This window comes from Sparus aurata, chromosome 13, assembly GCF_900880675.1.
Source record: "Sparus aurata chromosome 13, fSpaAur1.1, whole genome shotgun sequence".
In the NCBI taxonomy this organism is placed as follows: Eukaryota; Metazoa; Chordata; class Actinopteri; order Spariformes; family Sparidae; genus Sparus; species Sparus aurata.
The window spans coordinates 13,681,705-13,702,242 of record NC_044199.1 but is presented as its reverse complement, the minus strand read 5'-3'; the positions used below and the strand labels follow the sequence as shown (position 1 = coordinate 13,702,242).

Below are 20,538 nucleotides of genomic sequence, written 5' to 3'. Positions count from 1 at the left end.
GTGGTTTTACCAGAGTTAACCCAGGGCTCTAACTAAACCTTTTCTGTTATCATCCATTCATCTAATGAGGGTTTTTTGGCATTTTTCTATTAATCATTTGGTTTATGAAATGTTAAAAGATAATAGTCGATTGTGATAGTCCAAGAGCTCAAAATGACATCTTCAGATTGCTCGTTTTGTGCCACCAGGTTTTTAGAAATGAAGAAGAATACGTGAATTTAGAAAAAGGTGATATCTCTGGCTCTGCTGAATCAATTTTGATAATTTGTTTTCAAACTTCTTACAGCCTTGGCGCCTACATTACCCACAGTGCTTTTAGCCACTGAGTGACATAACTGGAGGCAATTTATCAGATTAGATGGAGCTCCCTCTGGAGCCACAAAAGGCTTTATACTGCTTCATCACATGTGCAGTAAACACACTCCATGGTGTAAAATTGGTGGAGTTATCCTATAAGGAGCTTGAAAGCCTGATTTGACATTGATATATAAAAAATGCTTATTTGTCTGACCATCAGTCTGAAAGCCAAAGATATTAAGAATATGTTTATGTGATGCAATGAAAAGAAGCAAATCCTCACTTATAAGAGGCTGGACCCAGATAATGTTTGGCTGTTTTTGCAGAGAGAATGACCTAAAATCTTCTGTGGATCGACCAAAACGATTAATCAGCTATTCCTTTCAGTGCCTCAGCGACTCTCATGAAAACAGATATTGCCAATAGTTATGTTCATGTCTTTGCTCTAAATATCCTGGTTGCCCAGATCCTCAACCTAAAAACCCCCAAGATTAAGAGAAGTTTATCCCGAATCTGAATCTAAGCCAGCGATAAAATGAACCGCTGCTCTTATCGATGCTGTTTATAAAAAACAAATAAAAATGAGGTCACGCAGGAAACAGAATGTGGATTATTGAGTGTTTAGTGGCCAGTTTAGTCCCAGTGTAATCCATATCTTTTCAGAGATTTGCTCTGGTCATCATCGGAGCACTAAACCCTCCGCTGCACATTGTAAGGCTCTGGGGCAATAAAAATTGCTCTGCCGTCCTGATAAGAAAGCACAATAGCGTTCAGCCGCCCTCATTTTCCTTTTTTCGCTCCATCTCTCCTGTTCACTCTCTCAAACGTGCGCGCACACACACACACACACACACACACACACACACACACACACACACACACACACACACACACACACAAACAACACTGTTTTTTCATTTCTGCCCAATCTGTTTCCTCCTGCCCCCCCCCCCCCCCTTTTTTTTATTTTTGCAGTTCACACCGCTCATTCTCTTGTTTGCTTTTCTCCCTTCCGTCTCCATTTTTTTTACCCTCCCCTCGCTCTCCTTCAATTTTGCACTACTGCGCTCTGTCGAGCCCTCTTTGGCGAAGCGTTAAGTGTATAATCTGTGATCTCATGTCTAGATGGGCCTCTCGTCTCCCTTGCTCGCCCGGCACACAAAAGGGACTGAATGGCCGCGGCTCACTCGGGGGACACAAATGAGTAATGAGCCACACGCACAAGCACACACCAAGCTAAATAAACACACACACACACACACACGCCCGCACCTCTCCAGCGCGCTCCCAGGGGCCTTTGAAGTTGCATATTGATGATGCCAGCTCCAAAGGCTCAATTGAATGCGCAGAGGCAGAGGGGGATGGCTATTGACCGTCCACTCGCCCATCTGACCTGTCATCTCTGACGGCCGTAATGAGCAACAGGTGCCTCTGTTTTTTTTTTTTTTGTTGCCAGGGCTGCCCATGAGAGTCATCCAATATTCAACAGTCAGTCACAGTAATCAGCCGGCGTAATGGCTCGTTTGATGTGCCATCACAGCACTGCATAATGGGCTGCGGTGGGTCTGTAAGAGATCGTTTTCAGTTAAATAATCATCATTTTAATGAATGTAGCACCTTTCAGAATACTGTTGATAAAGTGGCGGTTTAAAGGATTAAAGTAACGAGAATGAAATCAGCAGCATATGGAAAAGATGATGGATAAAATAAAAACATAGATAGTTAGAGCACCAATGATAAAACATGATTGGTAAAATGAGTGTCAGTCAATAAAAGAATATTGTTTGTGTGAAAAATAGGCCTATTATAAAGTCTCATTGTGTGTTTCACAGTCGTTGATATGACTTCCTGGGACAAACCTGAGCCATCGTTAATGTTTTTTTCGTTAAATCTGTGTTTCACATTTAGGACACTTGAAAGGTTTTAAAATGTAATATCATTTGACAAGTTACCCTTTAAACACGCCCTTTCTCATATAAACAAACATAGATATTAAAGATCATGATGTCTGGATGGCTGTATTTGTAGCATGGGATCGCCCCCAGGGAACTGAATGCTCATTTCTAACAGTCCGAATGAATTCCAAACCAGGCCTACATGATATGAGGGAAATCTGCAAGGTGCGATAACATTTGCTCTTTGAGGGTATTAAATTCGGACCGTTGGGTGCAAGTAAACACAGTGGTTTTTCTTATTCATCAGGTTTCAGGCAGTCTTTTGCACATGTTCATATCATGTTGACGATGGAAGTAGATGGAAGTTAATGTTTTATTGGTCAGTGCTTGCTAAACACTGAAAATGATCAGTGTTTACATTTTTTAGTGTGACATTGAAAACCTCTTTTAGAAAAGGATAGAGCAACATTGTGCCACTCAGCAGCCATCTTGGCAAAGCCCATGTTTTTTTGGGCGTTTAAAAGACCAGGCAACTATCTGAACTGTCTTTCAGTGGCTCTTGATCAAATGTGAGAGTTTAATGTGTAACAGTTGAATCGCCTCACCTTCCTCTGTTATCATGTCATGAGGTTGATATCATCCTCTGAATATCATCCAGAGGAACACAAAATCAGTTAAAACTGCTGTGAATCCCAGCTGTGTGCTTGCATCAGTCCAGCAACACGACTGGTTGATGTGTTTCCCAGTTCATCAGAGAGAAAAGCTGATGTTTGGCCTCTTGGGGGGGAAGAGGTAGGATAAACCTATCTTGAGAAAGGTCTGGCTAGACCAATTCTCATTCTGGTATAGTGGAAAAACGATCACGATCGTCCTGGGCAGCACTAAACCCAGGATGCAGCAGCTGTGCCGTTGCCTGCAAAATAGAGTCAGGGGAACTGGTTTTGTACGTGGGGAAGGTGGAGCCCTGCGAATAAAAATGGCTAAAACCCCACAAAAGACAGGGTTACAGCTGCTAGCTTTTTGTAGGTTTGTACTGCCAGGTCAGTGCTAGAATAACTTGCCAGTGTCAGTGTGTAGGTTGCTGGCTTGAGGGTTGTTTGATTACCAGCAGATAGTGAAAGGATGAGGATAATATCGCCTGAAATTGCCGTCCAGTGAAAGATTTTATATCAACAATGTACATCCGATGACATTTTTAAATTATTAAAACCTCCTGTCATTAAAGATAAGCAGCTATATAGAGTAGGTATTCTTTTGAAGCAATGACAAATGGTCTATTTGTTATTTCTGCAGAATAACAGAATGTAGAACAGACCAATTTTCTAGGCAGACATTTTGACTTGACGCAGGTGTTACTAATAACATTAACGACGTCCCTGTTCTCCTCAAGTGTCCCAATAAGCCGTGACAGTGAGCCAGCATGCACGGTGCCAGGCCCCTCAAACTGAAGGAGCGCAATGAAACTCAACCGTCATTAATTTTATTATACGCACCTGTGTTGCTCCGACCGTGGCGCATCAAAATGTCTTGGCAGCAAAAGGCCCAGTGCCCTTGGAGCAACTCAGGACTGTTTCTGAGCAGTGTGTGGCTGGCTGGCGAGAACAGGGTGAAACGGACAGAGGGATTGTTTGTTTTACCAACCTCATATGAGAGCTGGTTTTGGCTGGTCGAGGTGCCTGCTCATATAAGCCCTTTGTGGCGTGAAGACAGATCTGGCACTGACCCCCCCACCCTCCACAAACACCCACCTCCCCCGACACAGCCAGAGTGGTGCCAAGCTGAGTGCCAGCTTCCTCCGGGCTCTGAATGAGGAGAACTGCAAAGCCGGTCCGAATTTGAAATGTGGGAAGAGAGGTGAAAATGTAACGTGTAAGTGTGCAACGACAGAGCTGATACTTCACATGAAGCATTTTTAAAAAATGAACCACAACTTTTATTAAAGCACAATTGGAGGGTGAAAAAGTGAGAAAGAATGGTGTCTGGCAGACAGACAGACTCTAAAACCCATAAATACTCCACAATATGAGGAGATTAGTCATCAGTGATCAGTCCGCTGGGAGATATTCTTACATTTCAGACTGCAACTGAAAGCGTTTCAAGGTTAAACATATCACACTAAATGCTCTGGAGCAAGAAATGACGTTTTCTCTCTGCTCACAACACACAGGGACTATTAGATTTCAATATGGTGCAGTCTTGAATCAGTTTTGTTTATTTCCAGTTTTAGAACAGTTCTATATACATCGGACAGACCTGTCAAACCCCCTGGAACATTGACGGTGGGAAAGAGGTTGTCACTTCCATAGCAACTGCTTGACTCACCTGCTGGGTTTCTCGTTTTTTTTCTTTTTGTTTTTTTTTTCTCCTTGCGAATCGAAAATGAGTGCTGCACTTGGGGAGCAATCATTGTCATAATGCTGCCAAAACAAATGTCCTCGACCGGTTGCCAGGAAGACAGTGAGGTCAGTGCTCGCATCGCCTCAGAGGACACAGGGGGTGGCACTGCCAAGCCCCTTTATCCTGAGGCGTCTGGCATAATGTGGGTCCCTGTTCGTGTGTGTGCTTACCACCAGGGTTCGTGTCGAGGTACTAAAGGCCTCTTGTGCGTCCTCACTGATGTGCTTAGTCGCCCCTTTGTGAGAACTTCCCCGGGAGGGTGTGAACTGACATTGTGGACGCGGGGTGGGGGTGATGAGAAAGATCAGAGGCTACAAGTGTTTCTGCAAAAAGGAGCATGTTCCCTCATAAAACAAATTAGCAGCCTTTTGTCCGTGTGCACGGCGGCGGCGATGATGGTGCTTAAGTGCGCTTGAGTGTGCTCCAAGCTGCTTGTGATCAACCTTATTGCCATCGAGGCAGCATGTTTATTTATACATCAATTAAAAGCTCTTCTCGAGCTAATAACTGGTGTAGAAATGCTCAAGCATCTATCATTTTTATGGGAGCTGCATGAAATGGAGAGCACATATTTGATGTTGAAGAATATTTCTGTTTGTCTGATTGGCCCTCATCTCTTCATGCCACCTGATGTCCTTTGTCAAGGCCGGCTCTCCAGGCTCTTGGCAGTGTCGTTGAGGGTTTAAGTCGCCTCCCCAGATGTTGCTCCTGGTGGAACATAGATAATAATTTTCCGGGCACTTCCTTGTTCCCGTCCTGCGCTCGCCCTCCCCATTTTCTCTCTATTGTTGGTCACGAGACCCAATTTGTTGCTGTCGTTTGCATCACCCTTCTCATCTCACTGTGATGTTCCGCACACGGGTGGGAAGCGCGAGCGTAGAGGGATTATGCTCGGGCTGTACATGTGTAGGTATGCCCACGGGGTGCATTTGTTTTTTTTTCTCGCGTTCAAGTTGCTGCGCATGTATGAGCGAGTTCCTGCACAGACTTTCTATGCTGTCTCCCTCTAAGCTTCCATTGCGTAGTATACCAAGCATCTTCAAACTGGCATTTATATAGATGTTGTAGGACGCGGTGGTCCCCAGCGAGCTCTATAATTGGGAACCTCAGAGGAGAGGGGAAAATTCGATGTGGGATGAATTAATTCTTCCTCCTTTTATTCCTTGCCTTATTCAGGCATCCTCCTCTAGTGCGTTCACATAGTGCAATGGATCAATTCACTTCACAGAGAGAGAAAGAAGTACAGAGAAAAGGACGGAAGGAGAGTTAGAAAGGAGGGACAGTTAGTCTGTCAGAAGCAGGTCAGAGTGGATGTTGTACACTTGTAAAGGAGGAGTTGTTTTGATGACAGATTCCTGAGTCTAAAACCCAGATCAACCACAAGGTGACATACGTGAAACTTAAAGTAAGAAAGGGGCCACAGCTTACACGGCCTAAAACGTAATCTTAAAAGTCTCACTGGGGGCTGAAATCTGTCGATGGGCCAACATGTAATAGATGCTGGTGGTGCAAATGATCGCCACAGCTAATGTCGATATTATACATGGCCACATCCCTCGATCTTGTCTGTTGTGGTGCTCCAGCATGCATGTTGCACAAAAGTTAACCAATTTTTTAGAAAACTGGCAAAAGAAAATAGGAATAGGAATTTGTGATTCCATCCATTGCAGTTATATGAATATATTGGAGGGGAGGACAGTGTGATAAACAGCTGGTGGTGCTAATTGACAGAGCATTAAGCCATTGCAGAATAAATATCTGCAGTGAGATGAGGCAATTAAAAGAGCTAGGGTCAAACGTTAAGCAGTGGAAAACCATCTCCTAAAGGTGATGGAAATAAGGCATTTATGTTGATCAGAAAGAAAAAAGAGCTAAAGTTTGCTACATTGGCTAACACTAGCCACCCTAAGCTACTGGTTATACCAAATAAACCCATGATTTGCCAGGAGAGGAATGTATTTCTTATTTAAGAAATTTCCTGATCTCACTTTAACGGCATGATATGTAACATTTCTGCAGTAAAATGTCTTAAAACCAGATGTATGTTTTCTGTTTATTGGTTGAGCTGAGAGCTGACATGATCCCAAATGATTCCATCAATGATCAAACCCAGTGAAATGTGTAATTTTATTCAAGTTGACAGTGTGTCTCACTTAGTCACCCGTCAGAGGCGTCATATCACCTTCACCTCTGTAGTTGCTATAACGTCATGGGAAACGCGCTAACGACAGATGTTACATGAGACTGAAGCAAGATGTCAGTGTTCGAGCTAGTCAGTACAGACTCATATCCTGAATAAAAGACAAGACAACAACTCACATGATCCCGCACTACTTTCGTTAATGTTTTGATTGAGAGATCCCTAATGTTAGAAGTTGTATACTATGTGTAAAATTTTCTAAAATACTTGTAGTACCTTGAATTTATACAATTACATCAGGTTTTTTTTTTTTTTTTTTAATCTATATATGAATATACTAGTCCAAACCCCTTGATATCAATATCTTGTATTTAAATAACTTCCCAGTCTGGGATCAATAAAGTAATTCTGTCTTGTAAGGATGACTGTTGATGCTTTTACAAAATGTTACCACAATGATGTTTTTGATAAATTACATAATGTGGTACATTATGTAGAAGTAGAACAATTACATCACTCTGCTGTAATGCAGTCTTTAAGACAGATGATGATATATAATTCCAAATCATGATAATGATATAATATTGAATACTAGGCAGAGTAAAATTCTAATTGTAAAATCGATATGTATTTGATATATAAGGTCGTTGTTATTATTATTATTAGTTTTCAACCCCATTCCAGTTTGCTCAGTTGTTACTGTTCGAGCTAGCAATATGTTCCACTATTATGCAATGGAATAAAAACAAACTTCTCACACATGGAAAAACAATAAACTGAAATGATTCATTTTGTTTTGTGGTTTTGTTTTTTTAATTACAACTTGTACAATGCAGTTGTGTGCAATGAAAACAAGACATTATCATCCCACAAAGATATGATAGTGTACAGACAATAATATTGAATTATTTTCCAAGTAAGAATAATGTCTTTGTTTAAAGATATTTTAACCATGTGCAAAATGAATTATGGAGAAAAGCCGTATGCAGATTCATTTTTCAGTTGTGACTGATTACACATGGACCCTGAGTCTATAGGGCTGGGTGACGCGGTTAAAAAATGGATCACGATGAGATGTTTAATTTCTGTTGATAGTGATTGGTGGAAGCAGGAGGGTGGAAGCAGCTAATGGGATGAAAAAATTTAGTTGTATGTCCAGTCTCGGTTAGGACGGTTTTCCCTGCAGTTTCAACACAATGCTGTTCTGACATCAGCCAGACCAGTTGCTCTTAAAACCCTCCATTATCTAGAGATATGATGAGCTGTTCATGAGCCAGGCCCCATTTGTTATGTGCTTTCTTAGCAGCTCGAAGATCTAAGTGAAACAACTGAATTTTTTCTTTTGAACAAAGTTTCATATATATATCATATATCTTTTTATCGCCCAGGCTGACCCGAGCCTGTCATTCACCTCTCTTATTGCGATGTACAACACTGACTGTGCGTACATTCATTCCTTTCTCTCTGCCTGTGTCGAGACCACAGTGCAGCCACGTTAATCCTCTTTCTGCGTTTTCATTTCGTGACTTCAGTCTCTCGTCTGCTACCTTCTCAAAACTTATCGCAGGTTTGTGTTCCAATCAGATTTAATAACCTCCATGGTGTTCTCTTAGCTTGTTGGTTGCCATGGCGACCGCTTCCTGGATAGTGTAGTATGCTGAGGCTGAACTGCGTGGGGTATGCTTGTGTTCATGTGGTGCATGAGTGAATGTGCGAGTGTGTGTGTGTGTGTGTGTGTGTGCGCGTGAGTCATAGCGATATGAAGCCTGCACTATCACAAGTAATGATAGTGCACCAGCCATTAAGAGACAGAACATTTGTGCTCGATTTTACAAAGTATGGTGTCCTCTGACTAATGCTATCTGAGAGGACAGGGACTAAAAATGTGTGTTAATCAGTGTCATCTGTGTGTGTTATGTGTGTGTGTCTGAGACAGTAGAGGGGGCCATTTTTATGCCTGCTGTATTTTGAGAGTGATTGTAGTTCAAAGAGGAGAGTGCTGCGTTCTTCACATTAGAGAGACAGCGGAGGAAGAGACAGCACTGTGTGCGCGCGTGTGTGTGTGTGCGTGCACAGATGAAGGATGTTTATTTGTTGCAGTATGTGCAGCCCCCGGCAGAAGAAATGCCTCCCTAACCACAATCAGTATCCATCAGAAGCCAGGCTTACCTCTCCTACAGACAAAAGGTTAAATGGTTCACTAAATCATTCTCTCTTTTTCTTCTCTTTCTCTCCTCACACTGGCTTCATCACCCCCTCCCCCTTGTCCTCTCCTTCCGCATCCTAACACTTCCACTCCCACTTCCTGCCCTGTCCTGCCTCCCAAACTGTGCCTCCCCCTCCCCTTCCTGTCGTCCTCCTCCTCCTCCTCCTCCTCCTCCTCCTCCTCCTCCAACCTCTCCCTTTCCCTCCTCCAGCTGGTGGGCGGCGAGTTTGACCTGGAGATGAACTTCATCATCCAGGAGGCGGAGAGCATTGGCTGCATGGTGGAGCTGCTGTCCCACTGCGAGGTGACGTGCCAGGCAGAGATCTGGAGTATGTTCACCGCCATCCTCCGCAAGAGCGTGCGAAATCTGCAGACCAGCACCGAGGTTGGCCTCATCCAGCAGGTGCTGCTCAAGATGAGCACTGTGGACGACATGATTGCAGGTAACTGTGTGAATGAGCATATAGTGACGTACACACAGACAATGACGGACAATAGGTATGGAAGAGTTAGGAGTATAAATTGGTATGAGGTACGTCTAAATTGCAGGAGGTTTGGTTCAGACTTGGAAAATTGTGATGCAAAAAGTGCAAAAAATTGAAAGAAACACAGAAAGAAGCGGTTCAGATCTGATAAAAACATGCTTCTTGAGTTCAATGTGATCACAATTGGACGGCTATAGGTACAGGTGTGAACACCCCATGATGCATTAAGGACACATCTGAAATCTGAAAACAAGAAGTTATCTGATTCACATGTTGTTTGTTGTAATGTAAATCACTTGTGTGGACTTTCTTAATTTGCCAGTGTTAGCAGCAAAGTTTTTGAAAACACTGTTTTAATGAAGCATTGAACCAGTAACTACGATATCCCCAGACACCCGTAGAAAGCAAGTGGTTTTGAGAATTGTTGAGCGAGGAGAAGTGAGGAGAAACTTAAACTTTGTGAAACGTCTACAGCATATTTTAAGTCATTCATAATTTAAAAGTTGTTTCTGTCCTTGTAGAAAGGCACCAGTTTGTTGAGGCAATTCTGTACTAGCCTGCACACTTCTCTATCTTCTCTGTCTTACCTCCCAACTTTCAGCAGCTGTGAGAACACACAGGTTTAACTGGTTTAACCATTAATGCTCCATTTTTGAAAGAAGACATTTTAATGATGGTTAAAATTTAAAATTTTACAAATACAGTTAATAGTCACCAGCATAGGCAACTTCTCTGACGCCTGTGGAGAAAGTTCTCAGACTCCCTTTAAAAATCACAGAATTTTGTGAGTTGTTGAGTTATGAGAAACTTTAGACACATGTCAAGACACATTTTTTACAGTTTGGGCCTTCTTGTTAATTCGGCAAATGTTACTCAAGGAAAAAAATGTGTGAAAAGCATCTCAACTGTCTGTCTCAGTGCTGTAAATGTTTATATAGATTGGATAAACAAGGTCCAATCGCTTCAGGTGGATGTTGAGACACGTTATTGCTAAACATTAACTGACGGACCTAGGGATGCCCTCAGGATGGATGTTAATACTAGGTCTAAATTCATTTTTACACTGACATCAGAACTGTGACATCCCCAGCATACTGTCTCATATAATGCTTTTATGTTGTTAAGTGAGCACAAAGGTGGCCGTGGCAATTAAGCTTTTCCTGCGTGCTTGGCCTAGGTAGTGATTTTCTCACAAGTGCCTTTCAGAATCGCACAAAGAGCTCCTGTATTCGACAGTGGGTTGGATGTGTAGGTGGGAAAACAATTGGGATACCATAGAAAAGAAAGATTCAGTGAAGCCACATGCCACATTGCAAACACTGCATGTCTTTCCACTGCGAAGCTGCTTTTGTCTGTTTCATTGGTTCATTTCTGACATTGAGCTCTATCGGAGCTGACAATATATTCTTTATTTTAGACAATTTGTCCTTGTGAATAGATAAAAGCTTTTATGTTGCATTTTTTTTTACTCAAAGCTCAGAGCCAACAGTTGAGTATTTTCCCAACTGAAGTCTAAATTTTTTCCTACCACAGAAGTCATGTGTGTATTTATATTTGCCCTGCAGCCAGACGTTCGTAAAAACAGCAGGAGTGGAGTAGTGACCTCAGTGTGTTTCTGTGTGTGCTGCAGTTTGGATTGCAAAACAACACACACAAAGCCGTCTCTTTTCATGATCAGATTGACCTTGACTTCCCTTTAATGATGCCTCAGGGTGGGTGTCCTGTCCTTCCCTCCCCCCAGTGTCCTCTCTGCCCTACCCGCCGCCGCAGGATAATGTGCTTTATAACTTCTATGACTTATTACCGCTCACCACAGCAGAGTACACGCTGCTTAAATCAATTTAATGCCAATTCTCACAGACTCCCTTTCATAACCACTATTCTAACACTTTTTACAAACTATTTAAAATGACCTACATGGATTGATCGTACCAAAAACAGAGCTTAGGGGTTTTGAATCTAGGACATTGTGTATATCCTCTCATACCAAGCACCTCGGTGAGCTAGCCTCCTGCTTTATTCCCTATCGCTTGGCTCTGGCTAATGAAATATTGTGGAAAGTCTCTATTCATATCTGGCAGGCCTAATGGGAAAGAAGAGCCCTTGTAAGCAGATTGCCTCACTCTGAGAGGGCCTGCGCTGTACCCCTGCCATATCCTCACTGATCTGTCGTGGCTGTGTGAAGTGAAAGTCAATGAGGCAGGAAGGTCATTTTGACTACACAAATGTCTTTAAACGCAACGTACTTTTAATTAAGTGCTAATATATTCAGAGAGAAATATTTTTAAGACTTGTTTATGTTGTTGTTCAATTTTATGACAAGTTCCTCTGCAGCATTGGTGAGGTCGTTGAGACGTTGTTATTGCTTGTTTAAATGTGTGTAAATTATTATTATTGTAGAAATCAGCATTTTTTTAATGCATTTGGCGCCCCCCACAGTGTATGAGACAGAGACACCATTCACCCTATTACATGAAACTGTACCAACAACAGGGTTTTGAAGCTGTTATTTTAAGGTAAAAAAGTTACAAAGTGTTGCTTTAGTATTTTGTGAAAGGACCAGTGGTCATCCCTACAATATTATCGCAATAATGAAATCCAGGCACTAGGTAGAACTATTGTGATATATGATCTTTTCGCCCAGTCTTAGCATTTATCCTCATGCTATTGAGGAGATTTCAAAATATCATGATACAATGCAATATAGCCCAAAAATACTCTATTAAGCCCAGCAGTGTTTAGAAATACACTTGTTTGCTTTCTTGCCAAGAGTGAGACCTGAAGATTTATACCAATCTTAATGGTTGAACGCTAAATATGGAGCTAGCGCTAACCTGTACTTATGTCAGCTTAGCAATAAGACCAGAAGCCAGGGGAAACAGTCATTGGCCTACCCAAGACATTTTTATTTGTAGTGTTTTTGTACAAGGTGCTGGCAGGCAGATTACACTTAGCCAGGCTAGCTGTTTCCTCCAGTCTTCCAGCCCTTTTAATAAGCTAAGCTATTTGCCCACTGGTGAAGCTTCATATCTAGCAGACCAACATGAAAGGGGTGTATGTATTTTGGAATTTGTTGAACAAAGTGTATAATAATTAATCATTACTGATTAACATTCCTTGTGTACATGATGAATGAGCATGTCACTGTGAATTAGCTAATTAGGGGAAGGATTATACGGCTCTTGTTTAGCTATTAGCCTTGAGCACTTCAAACTTTCTCAGTCTGTTTGGCGTCATATTACTTGTAGATCAATACGTGACAATAAATTACTTTGCTCTGTACACATTCACTATATGAATCAATGTTGTGTGCTGCAAACTCCCTTGAGTTTCAAGATTTTGTAAACATTGCAGTAGCTCTCAGGACTTGAATGCAATACACTTGAATCTCTGTCTTGCGACCTTACCATATCTTATCAGAGAAGTGTCAGCAGAGGACCTTTCAAACGCCAACTCACCGACACCAACACACACGCTTGGTCGCCTGCGCTCAATTTCTTCCTCCGTGTGTTTCCTCAGACCTCCTGGTGGACATGCTGGGGGTCATGGCCAGTTACAGCATCACAGTCAAGGAGCTGAAGCTGCTCTTCAGTATGCTGAGGGGAGACAGCGGCATCTGGGTGAGTAAAAACCTCTGATGGTGGTGAACAGAGTTTTAAATTGTGTGTGTGCATCATTGGGCATTATTATTGTTATGATCGCAGTGAGGTTTTTGCTTAACGGACACATCCGTCAGTGCCTTGCAGGTTGCAACAAAGATTAACACAAATGATTTAATCATCACAATTGTATGTTTTATGTAAAGAATTCTTATTTTATCTCACACTGACTGATATCTCACCAGAGCTGGGTTTAATGATTGATTCGAGTAGTTATTTTGATTTACGATGCTATTGTTAACAGTTGTTAACTAAGAAGAAACATTTTACTTCAGATTAATTAGGATAGTGTCTAAATGTATGATTATTGTGTCATTTAACTGTCCATATGTTCTTGTCTTCAAAATCAAAAGAGACTTAAAAAAGAGATATTTAGCTTTTTCTGATATGCTATTATTCTGCAATTAATAGCCTGAGAGGCTGAATTCATTTTGCACCAGATTAATTATACAGCACGAGTTTGTTTATGTGTCATTACTCTGGATGTCACTTAATGGGATGGTTGTACTAATAGACCAGAATAACAGAGGATGTGTCTATGTGTGTGTGTGTATCTATGTTTTAATTGATTTGTGCGTGTAAGTCAAGACAAGGGCAATTTAGCTTACGTTAAGCGTTTTTTTCTCTCTCGTAATCAACGTTATTAATTAAAAAAAGGTTTGACTCGCTGTGTCTTTTTTTGTTAGAGTAATAGAACCATGGCGATATAAAAAACAAAATAGCGACAGCCTCATCAGCTGTGAAGGTGAAACTCTCATTTAAAGGCTGTAGATTCAGCATTGTTTTTCTTCAGGTGAGTCCCTTTCAGCAACACCTTGCTATATACTCAAGTTGCAGATTTCTTTTATCGGGGTGATTATGAATCACGATCGCCATAAATATCTTCATGAGTGATTAGAAAACCTGTTTAGCTCTATAATACAGAGTTCTATATAAGGTTGCGGTAACATACCGGTTTCAAGGTATACAAAGGTAAGAAATGTGAATGTTATTGTAGCGTGCAGTATTGAATTCTACTGTATTAGTGATTTTAAAGTACATATATTTCAAGTTTATATCAATTTTCATGTCTGTCAGGACATACAAATTACAATAAACTCTGAAAATGCTTCTTTTTTCTATACTGTATGATATCAAACTTTGTCTACCTTTCTTTTGAACAATCCACCAAGAAACTTTTCTTTTCACAGCAAACAGTGATAAGCTTTTGTTGTGGTTATTGTCAGTGTGTGTGGGCAGACAGATTTTGATTAATATGTTTTCTTCTTCTCTAAATCATCTGCATGAACCCGCTCTTACTCACTGCTTCTGGCTTTCAGACTAACAAAAACTGAATTTTGCCCTGTTTATTTGTTGAATTTTGCCAATTCTGCTAAGAAACGAGGGAAGAAATACTCCATGCAGTTGCTAATTCATGCTTACTTTTAGAGCTTCGATGCCAAGTTCACTGTTAACGAGATTCATTCAGAGTCGAGAGGCGGGAGTGCTAAGTGCAAATTCCACTTACAGTGCTACTTGTTGTCATCAGCTTAACTGCTCCCTGTAGTTTGTTGATTGGCCCAGCTTCCCATCACTTAGACTGGATGCTTTAAAAACCGAACCCTGGACTTTTTTAGGACGGTTTTGTGAGGCTAAAACTTCCCTTCTCACTGTAACGCTAGAGATGACTGCGTGTGATACCTTGGCAGCTGCCGGCAGCTACTCGCTGTGTCAGTACGCCCTCGTCCCTTCTCGTCAATCTCCCCTCTGCTCAGGCTCTGGGGCAACTGCCATTAACAACCCCTGGTCACTGATCAGTGGTCCACAGCGAGGCCATCATCCATCTCTTCAGCCCTATCTCCGAACCTCCTCTGTCCAATAACCATCACCACCTCATCCACCTTGCCCCTATTTGCCTGTCTTTTCCAATTCCCCCAACCCCCACCAGCAGCCCTCTCCAGAGACAGATCGATTAAGGGTTGCCATGGTATTGATGAGGTGTTGTAGGGGGAAGGCGGAGGGTGATTGAAGAGTTATCGATCCAGTGGGGTAGAGATGTGATGTCACACCATGTTTTTTTTTGATAGAGACTCTCCCCTGTGACTCTGATTGTCAGCACTGTCACATAATAATGATCACTCTCTCCTCTCCTCTCCTCTCCTCTCCAGCCGAGACATGCAATCAAGCTCTTGTCGGTGTTGAACCAGATGCCTCAGAGACATGGTCCTGATACTTTCTTCAACTTTCCAGGACGCAGTGCAGCGGTGAGACGTACAAACACGCACACACACCTGAGCTTCATTGTCAGCAAATTAGCCTCATGTATTCTCTGTACAATTGCTAAAGAGCCAGCACATCTCAAAGGAGACATATTTTTTGGGTTCATAATTTTTACTCAAGTTTAGATGCGCTAATGCTAAACAGTGCTTGACAATGCTCCTGTCTCTTTAAGCCCCCCCCCAACAACCAGTCTCCTCTGATTGGTCAGCTCACACACGTCTGACCCGATGACACCGCTCACAATAACAGAGCAGCCAAAGCAATCAATCAATTATGCGAATGTGTGACATGGTGATGTGTTGTGATGTCACAAAGTCAAGGGACCTAAGGCAGGATAGCTGACGAGGCACTTCAGGAGCAGTGTTTTCTGTGGGAAAGATGAGCATCTGTTCGTGCAGACTTTTGATCTTTTTAACTTCCAAGACTTTTTTACATGCACAAGAACCTACAACACATTGAAAGACACGAAACTGACATGAAAGCAGAACAAGTCTCCTTTAATCGGCACCTCGCACTGTCAGTGCACAGAGATTGGCGTTGAAAAGGAAGTAATGACTGAGTGATATATTGAACACTGACAAGAGATGATCTGATGTGTTTGTCCTACCCCCAGGCCATAGCATTGCCGCCAATTGCCAAATGGCCTTACCAGAACGGATTCACTATCAACACGTGGTTCAGACAGGATCCACTCAACAACATCAATGTGGATAAAGACAAACCGTACCTTTATTGGTAAGTAGGACGCCTTTTATCTGATGTGTTACATAATTCGATTATTTTCTTTGTAATGGGATTCTGGGACTGAAAACACCATCACATCATAAAACCTGAAAGTACTTTTTTCAAAATCCACTGTTCAACACTTCAGCACTCTCAGGATATCGGTCATGAATCTTTCATTTCTTCGCCCATTCCATTGGCCCTAATGACATGTATCATCGATATTTTTGTGCCGGAGCAGTTACAGAGGAATTTTCAAAGAAGAAAAGGAATCAAGAACATCAGTGGCAAACATCCGATTTTTGTGTCAGTCCTTCAAGTTCACGGTGAAACGGTTTTTTATAGACTCTCCATTTTCAACAGCCATACAGAGAAAAAGAGAAATACCACCTTCCCTACCGTGACAGGCGGCCTTAACGCAGCACGGCTTTTAAAATATTTTTACTGTTTATTGTACGAAGTGAGATTGACTCTCTCTCTTGCTTTTCCTCTACTGTTGATCCGAGCAAATAAAGGCACACAGCAAAATAGAGCAGGTTCAGGCTTGTTCCTTCTGCGTGTCAAAAGGCATTTTGGTTCAAGAAAGAAGGAACTGACTGTAGTGAACATGAATGCTGTGAGTTGAAGGAGACTGCACTGTGCTTAATGAGAAAGTATGAGAAAACACTCAATAGAATAAATAGGCTTTTGCTCAGGCCTGATAATGTCCCACATTAGCTTTCAGTGCGAGCTAAAATATCAGATTCTTACATACAGGTAAGTTTTGCCTGCTGCGGGATTCTAAGGTCGTAACAGTCAAAGGTGTTGTTATTCAGGTTTGTTTAAAGGTTTATCTTGATAAGATTTTAATGCAGACAGTCTTTTTTTTATATATTATGTCTACAGAGTTTGTAGAAAGGCACAGCACAAAAGTATCCCTTTTCCTTAAAAAACACTATTACGATTGTGAATCAATGAATTCACAAAAATGTAATTGATATCCTATTTAAAATTCATATAAACTGAGGGAAAGTAACAAATCTTATTTGAGAAAGCTCTAACCGGAAAATGTGCACCATTTGTGTTCAATAAATGACTTAAAGGTTCAGTGAGTAAGATATGACCAGAAACTGAGTTTTAAAACAATCTAAACTCAACTAAAATGATCTACAGAATGTGAAAAAAAGAACGTTGCTGACTTTATGTGAAAGACGTCTACTTCTGTGGCAGAGATGTCTACTGAAGTAAGCGTGCTGACCAGCTAGCCCCGGCCTTTCCAATCTCGTAATACCACTTTGTACCTCAGGAGGCAACAGTCTGATAGTTTCTCATGTTTCTCATGTCACTAAAGCCCCTTTGAATTGAATTAAACACTAGAGCCCTCTCACAGTTAGAGCTAAGAGAGGCTAGTAAGCTATGTTTCACATGCTAAAAAATAAAAGATAGACAAAATATGTCTTGCTATGTCCTTCCACTGACAACCACCCACTCTGGTGTGGTTCTCCTTGGGAATGTTTTGGTGTTCAGCTAGTTTCGATCAATCAAAGGTCTGCCTGCCGCTGACACAGACGTGATCAGATACGGTCGCTGAGTGCAGCTAGTTAAAGGTAACACTTCAGCCTCTCTGAGTTGAAGAATTTCGGAACCGATCCCCTCTTTTTCTGCAACTTCCTTCTGAGCAATAAATTCAGCACGACTTCAATTCAGAATTCACTGAGAGTTCCTGTGCTGAGTCACACCAGATGATAAACATCTAGCTCATTAGACTGAATGACAGGGACAGGAAGTTAATAGATAAACCGATAATGAATTAGAACATAACTTTAAATGTCAAGGCACGCCATTATGAGTGTGCTGCTTGGTGGATTCTGTCACCCGTCAGTGTGCAGCTTTGGACTTCGCTGGCCTCGACATCAGTGTTGTAAGTGCACGCTGTTAGCCACCATGAAGCTTCATTAGCTTTGACCTTTTATTTAATTGAACTCTTTTACTCCGCTGCTCGGCTTCTTCCCCCCACCTCTTCACTCTGAACAGAAAGGTTTCGCTGAAGAATCAGCAAGCTAGCCTCTCTACAGGAAAGATGAGATACATTTGTATATCTCCAGATACCATCGCAGAGATAAGTGTCAGGATGTAATCCTGTTTCCGTAGTAACCGTTTGTCAGGTTGTCATGGTAAGTGAGGAGTAAGACAGGGAGGGAGCCCTTCTTCTCCTCTGGCCCAGGTCTTATCATCCTCCTCCAGATGCAGCTGCAACTCCAGTGGCCTGTCTGATACAGGCCTCCACAGCTGCAGGAAGGCCACGATAACACACCGCACGCTCTTCTCAGGTGTACTAGGGATTCACTTGAGAGGGATTTATCTCTGCTTTCTGGCTCGGCTATGTGTGTGATCCTCGTGGGCCTATTTTAGATGTGAACTGTGTCTTGTTGTTTTGTGAAGATTCTTAGCTGTGAGACTGGGCTTTACGTGGAGGTTATGAGTGCAGGAAAATAAGCATTATGGGAGAAAATAGTAGGGGAGGGGATTAGTAGTGTTTTTGCACAAACCTGTGTTCTGGGACCCCTGATGCTGCTGCTGCGAAGAAAATACTACTCACGCTCCTGAAAATACTGATTTTCTAACTGTAATAGGCTTTAATAATCTTATGTGTGAAGGTACGGAAGCCCGGAGGGGCAAGTGAAGAAATGTTTTTTTTCTAGGTAATCCATTTTCCAAGTCCGATCTAAGTCGTTTTCTTCCCTGACTTGTGAACTGATGGGAAATGTTTATTAAAATTTTTGCAAGGATGAGCTTACTCATTATTTTTTTTATCTGTGAAAACATGCAATTTTTTTCCATATGTGTCACCAAATGGGGGGAAAAAGCATTTAAGGGGATTTTTTTTTTTTTTGAGAAACTAAAGTAAACAAAAAAAAATTGCCAGGAAGACGAAATTTCCATGTTTTCTGCCAGGAGAGTTTTGATTTCTTACAAATGCAAAAAAAAATAAAAAAATGTTTCTCCTGAAAACTCTTTAAAACATGAAAAAAAAATCACATGTTTTCACTGATTAAATTACTTCACTCGCCCCTCAGGGCTTCCGTAGTACAGTGCTGAGCTTTTTGTACAATTTTTGTATGCATGTAGATGACCTTTTGCAGTTATAGCAGTAGCTTGCAGAAACCAAGAAACAAACCAGACACCATGGTTGGAATGAAATATATTTGACAAATGTTTGCTTTTTTTGTAATGTCATTTTAAAAATGTAATGTCTAATCTAATGTTACTCCATGTTGAACATTTCATTCAGTTACACATAAACTGACGCCATAGTGTCTCGTGAGCATGTGATGCTCAACAGAAACTTTTTTTTTTTAATTTTATGTTTTTGTTTTGCCTTAGGTGCGCAGTACATTTTTGAATTGATGACGAACTGAAATAAGTGCCACTCTGTCTGATTGTCCTGCAGTTTTCGCACCAGTAAAGGAATCGGTTACTCCGCACACTTTGTGGGAAACTGTCTCATTGTGACATCGTTGAAGTCAAAAGGCAAAGGCTTTCAGCACTGTGTGAAATATGATTTCCAACCGCGCAAGGTAAGAAAACACACACACATACACACTCATACACAGATGCAAATTAATAATTTTAAGTGAGTGCAGAGTTTGGTACTCTAGTTCCACTTGTTAGATGAGAGAGACACCAGGAGTGTGTCGCCGCTTCTCGTATCTACCCTCGCACTCACTTGGAGTGTTGATGAGGACAGATAAGGTCTTTCAATTAAGACCTGCACTGCCCCTTTACCGCGTTGTCAGCATTCTGCTATTGTCCTGCACACAAACACACACACTTGTGTGCACACATAAACACACACGCATTCGCTTGATGAGATGGCCTTCCACATTTTTTTGCTGACCCAGTTGAATCTCTGCACTGCCTAACAAAGTTCCCGGTGGTTCCATCTGATCAATTTATAAGTCACCGCATCTCACAGCATTCTGTCCGCTGTGTGCATGTGCTAATGTGTGTGTGTGCGTGCTTGCATACACGTGTGTTATTGTCCACTCCCCAGCAGCTATGCATACACCAGCAAAAAACATTCTAGCTTCCTCCCCTCCCCCGCTGTCTTCCCTCCAGGGACCCTGTGTTCACTGTCACCATGGAAGATGCTTTCTAATCAACACACACACACACACACACACACACACACACACACGCACACACACACACACACACTCTATTAATGGTATACAAAGGTGGGAAAAGCCTCAATCAGTGTTCTGGCGAATGAACGAGGTTAAGAGGTTGTAATCAGTCTATGTTCGATGACCCCTGTCTAGGGAGCTAATGCTGTTAGAAGGAGTCATCTCAGTAGGACAAAACAGGACAAAAACATTATCTTTGTTGCTTGTTTTTTTTGATTATTTACAGGAAAAATAACAGGTTGCCAACTAGACTTTGAATGTTTACCCCCTCAACTGCCATTCCAACCATCCCCTCCTCCTTTTAGACAAAA

At 41.7% G+C, this 20,538-nt stretch overlaps 1 protein-coding gene across 21 annotated transcripts in view; it reads left to right on the top strand.

Moving 5' to 3' along the window:
- Window positions 1–20,538, top strand: part of LOC115593719 (neurobeachin-like) — a 112,949-nt gene that overhangs the window by 26,740 nt on the left and 65,671 nt on the right. For all 21 annotated transcript variants that reach the window (XM_030437318.1, XM_030437320.1, XM_030437317.1 and 18 more), the window contains exons 2-6: window positions 9,147–9,378; window positions 12,940–13,040; window positions 15,227–15,322; window positions 15,952–16,073; window positions 19,492–19,618. In XM_030437318.1, coding sequence (XP_030293178.1) covers window positions 9,147–9,378; window positions 12,940–13,040; window positions 15,227–15,322; window positions 15,952–16,073; window positions 19,492–19,618 — 678 coding nt within the window. The remainder of the gene's footprint in view (window positions 1–9,146; window positions 9,379–12,939; window positions 13,041–15,226; window positions 15,323–15,951; window positions 16,074–19,491; window positions 19,619–20,538) is intronic.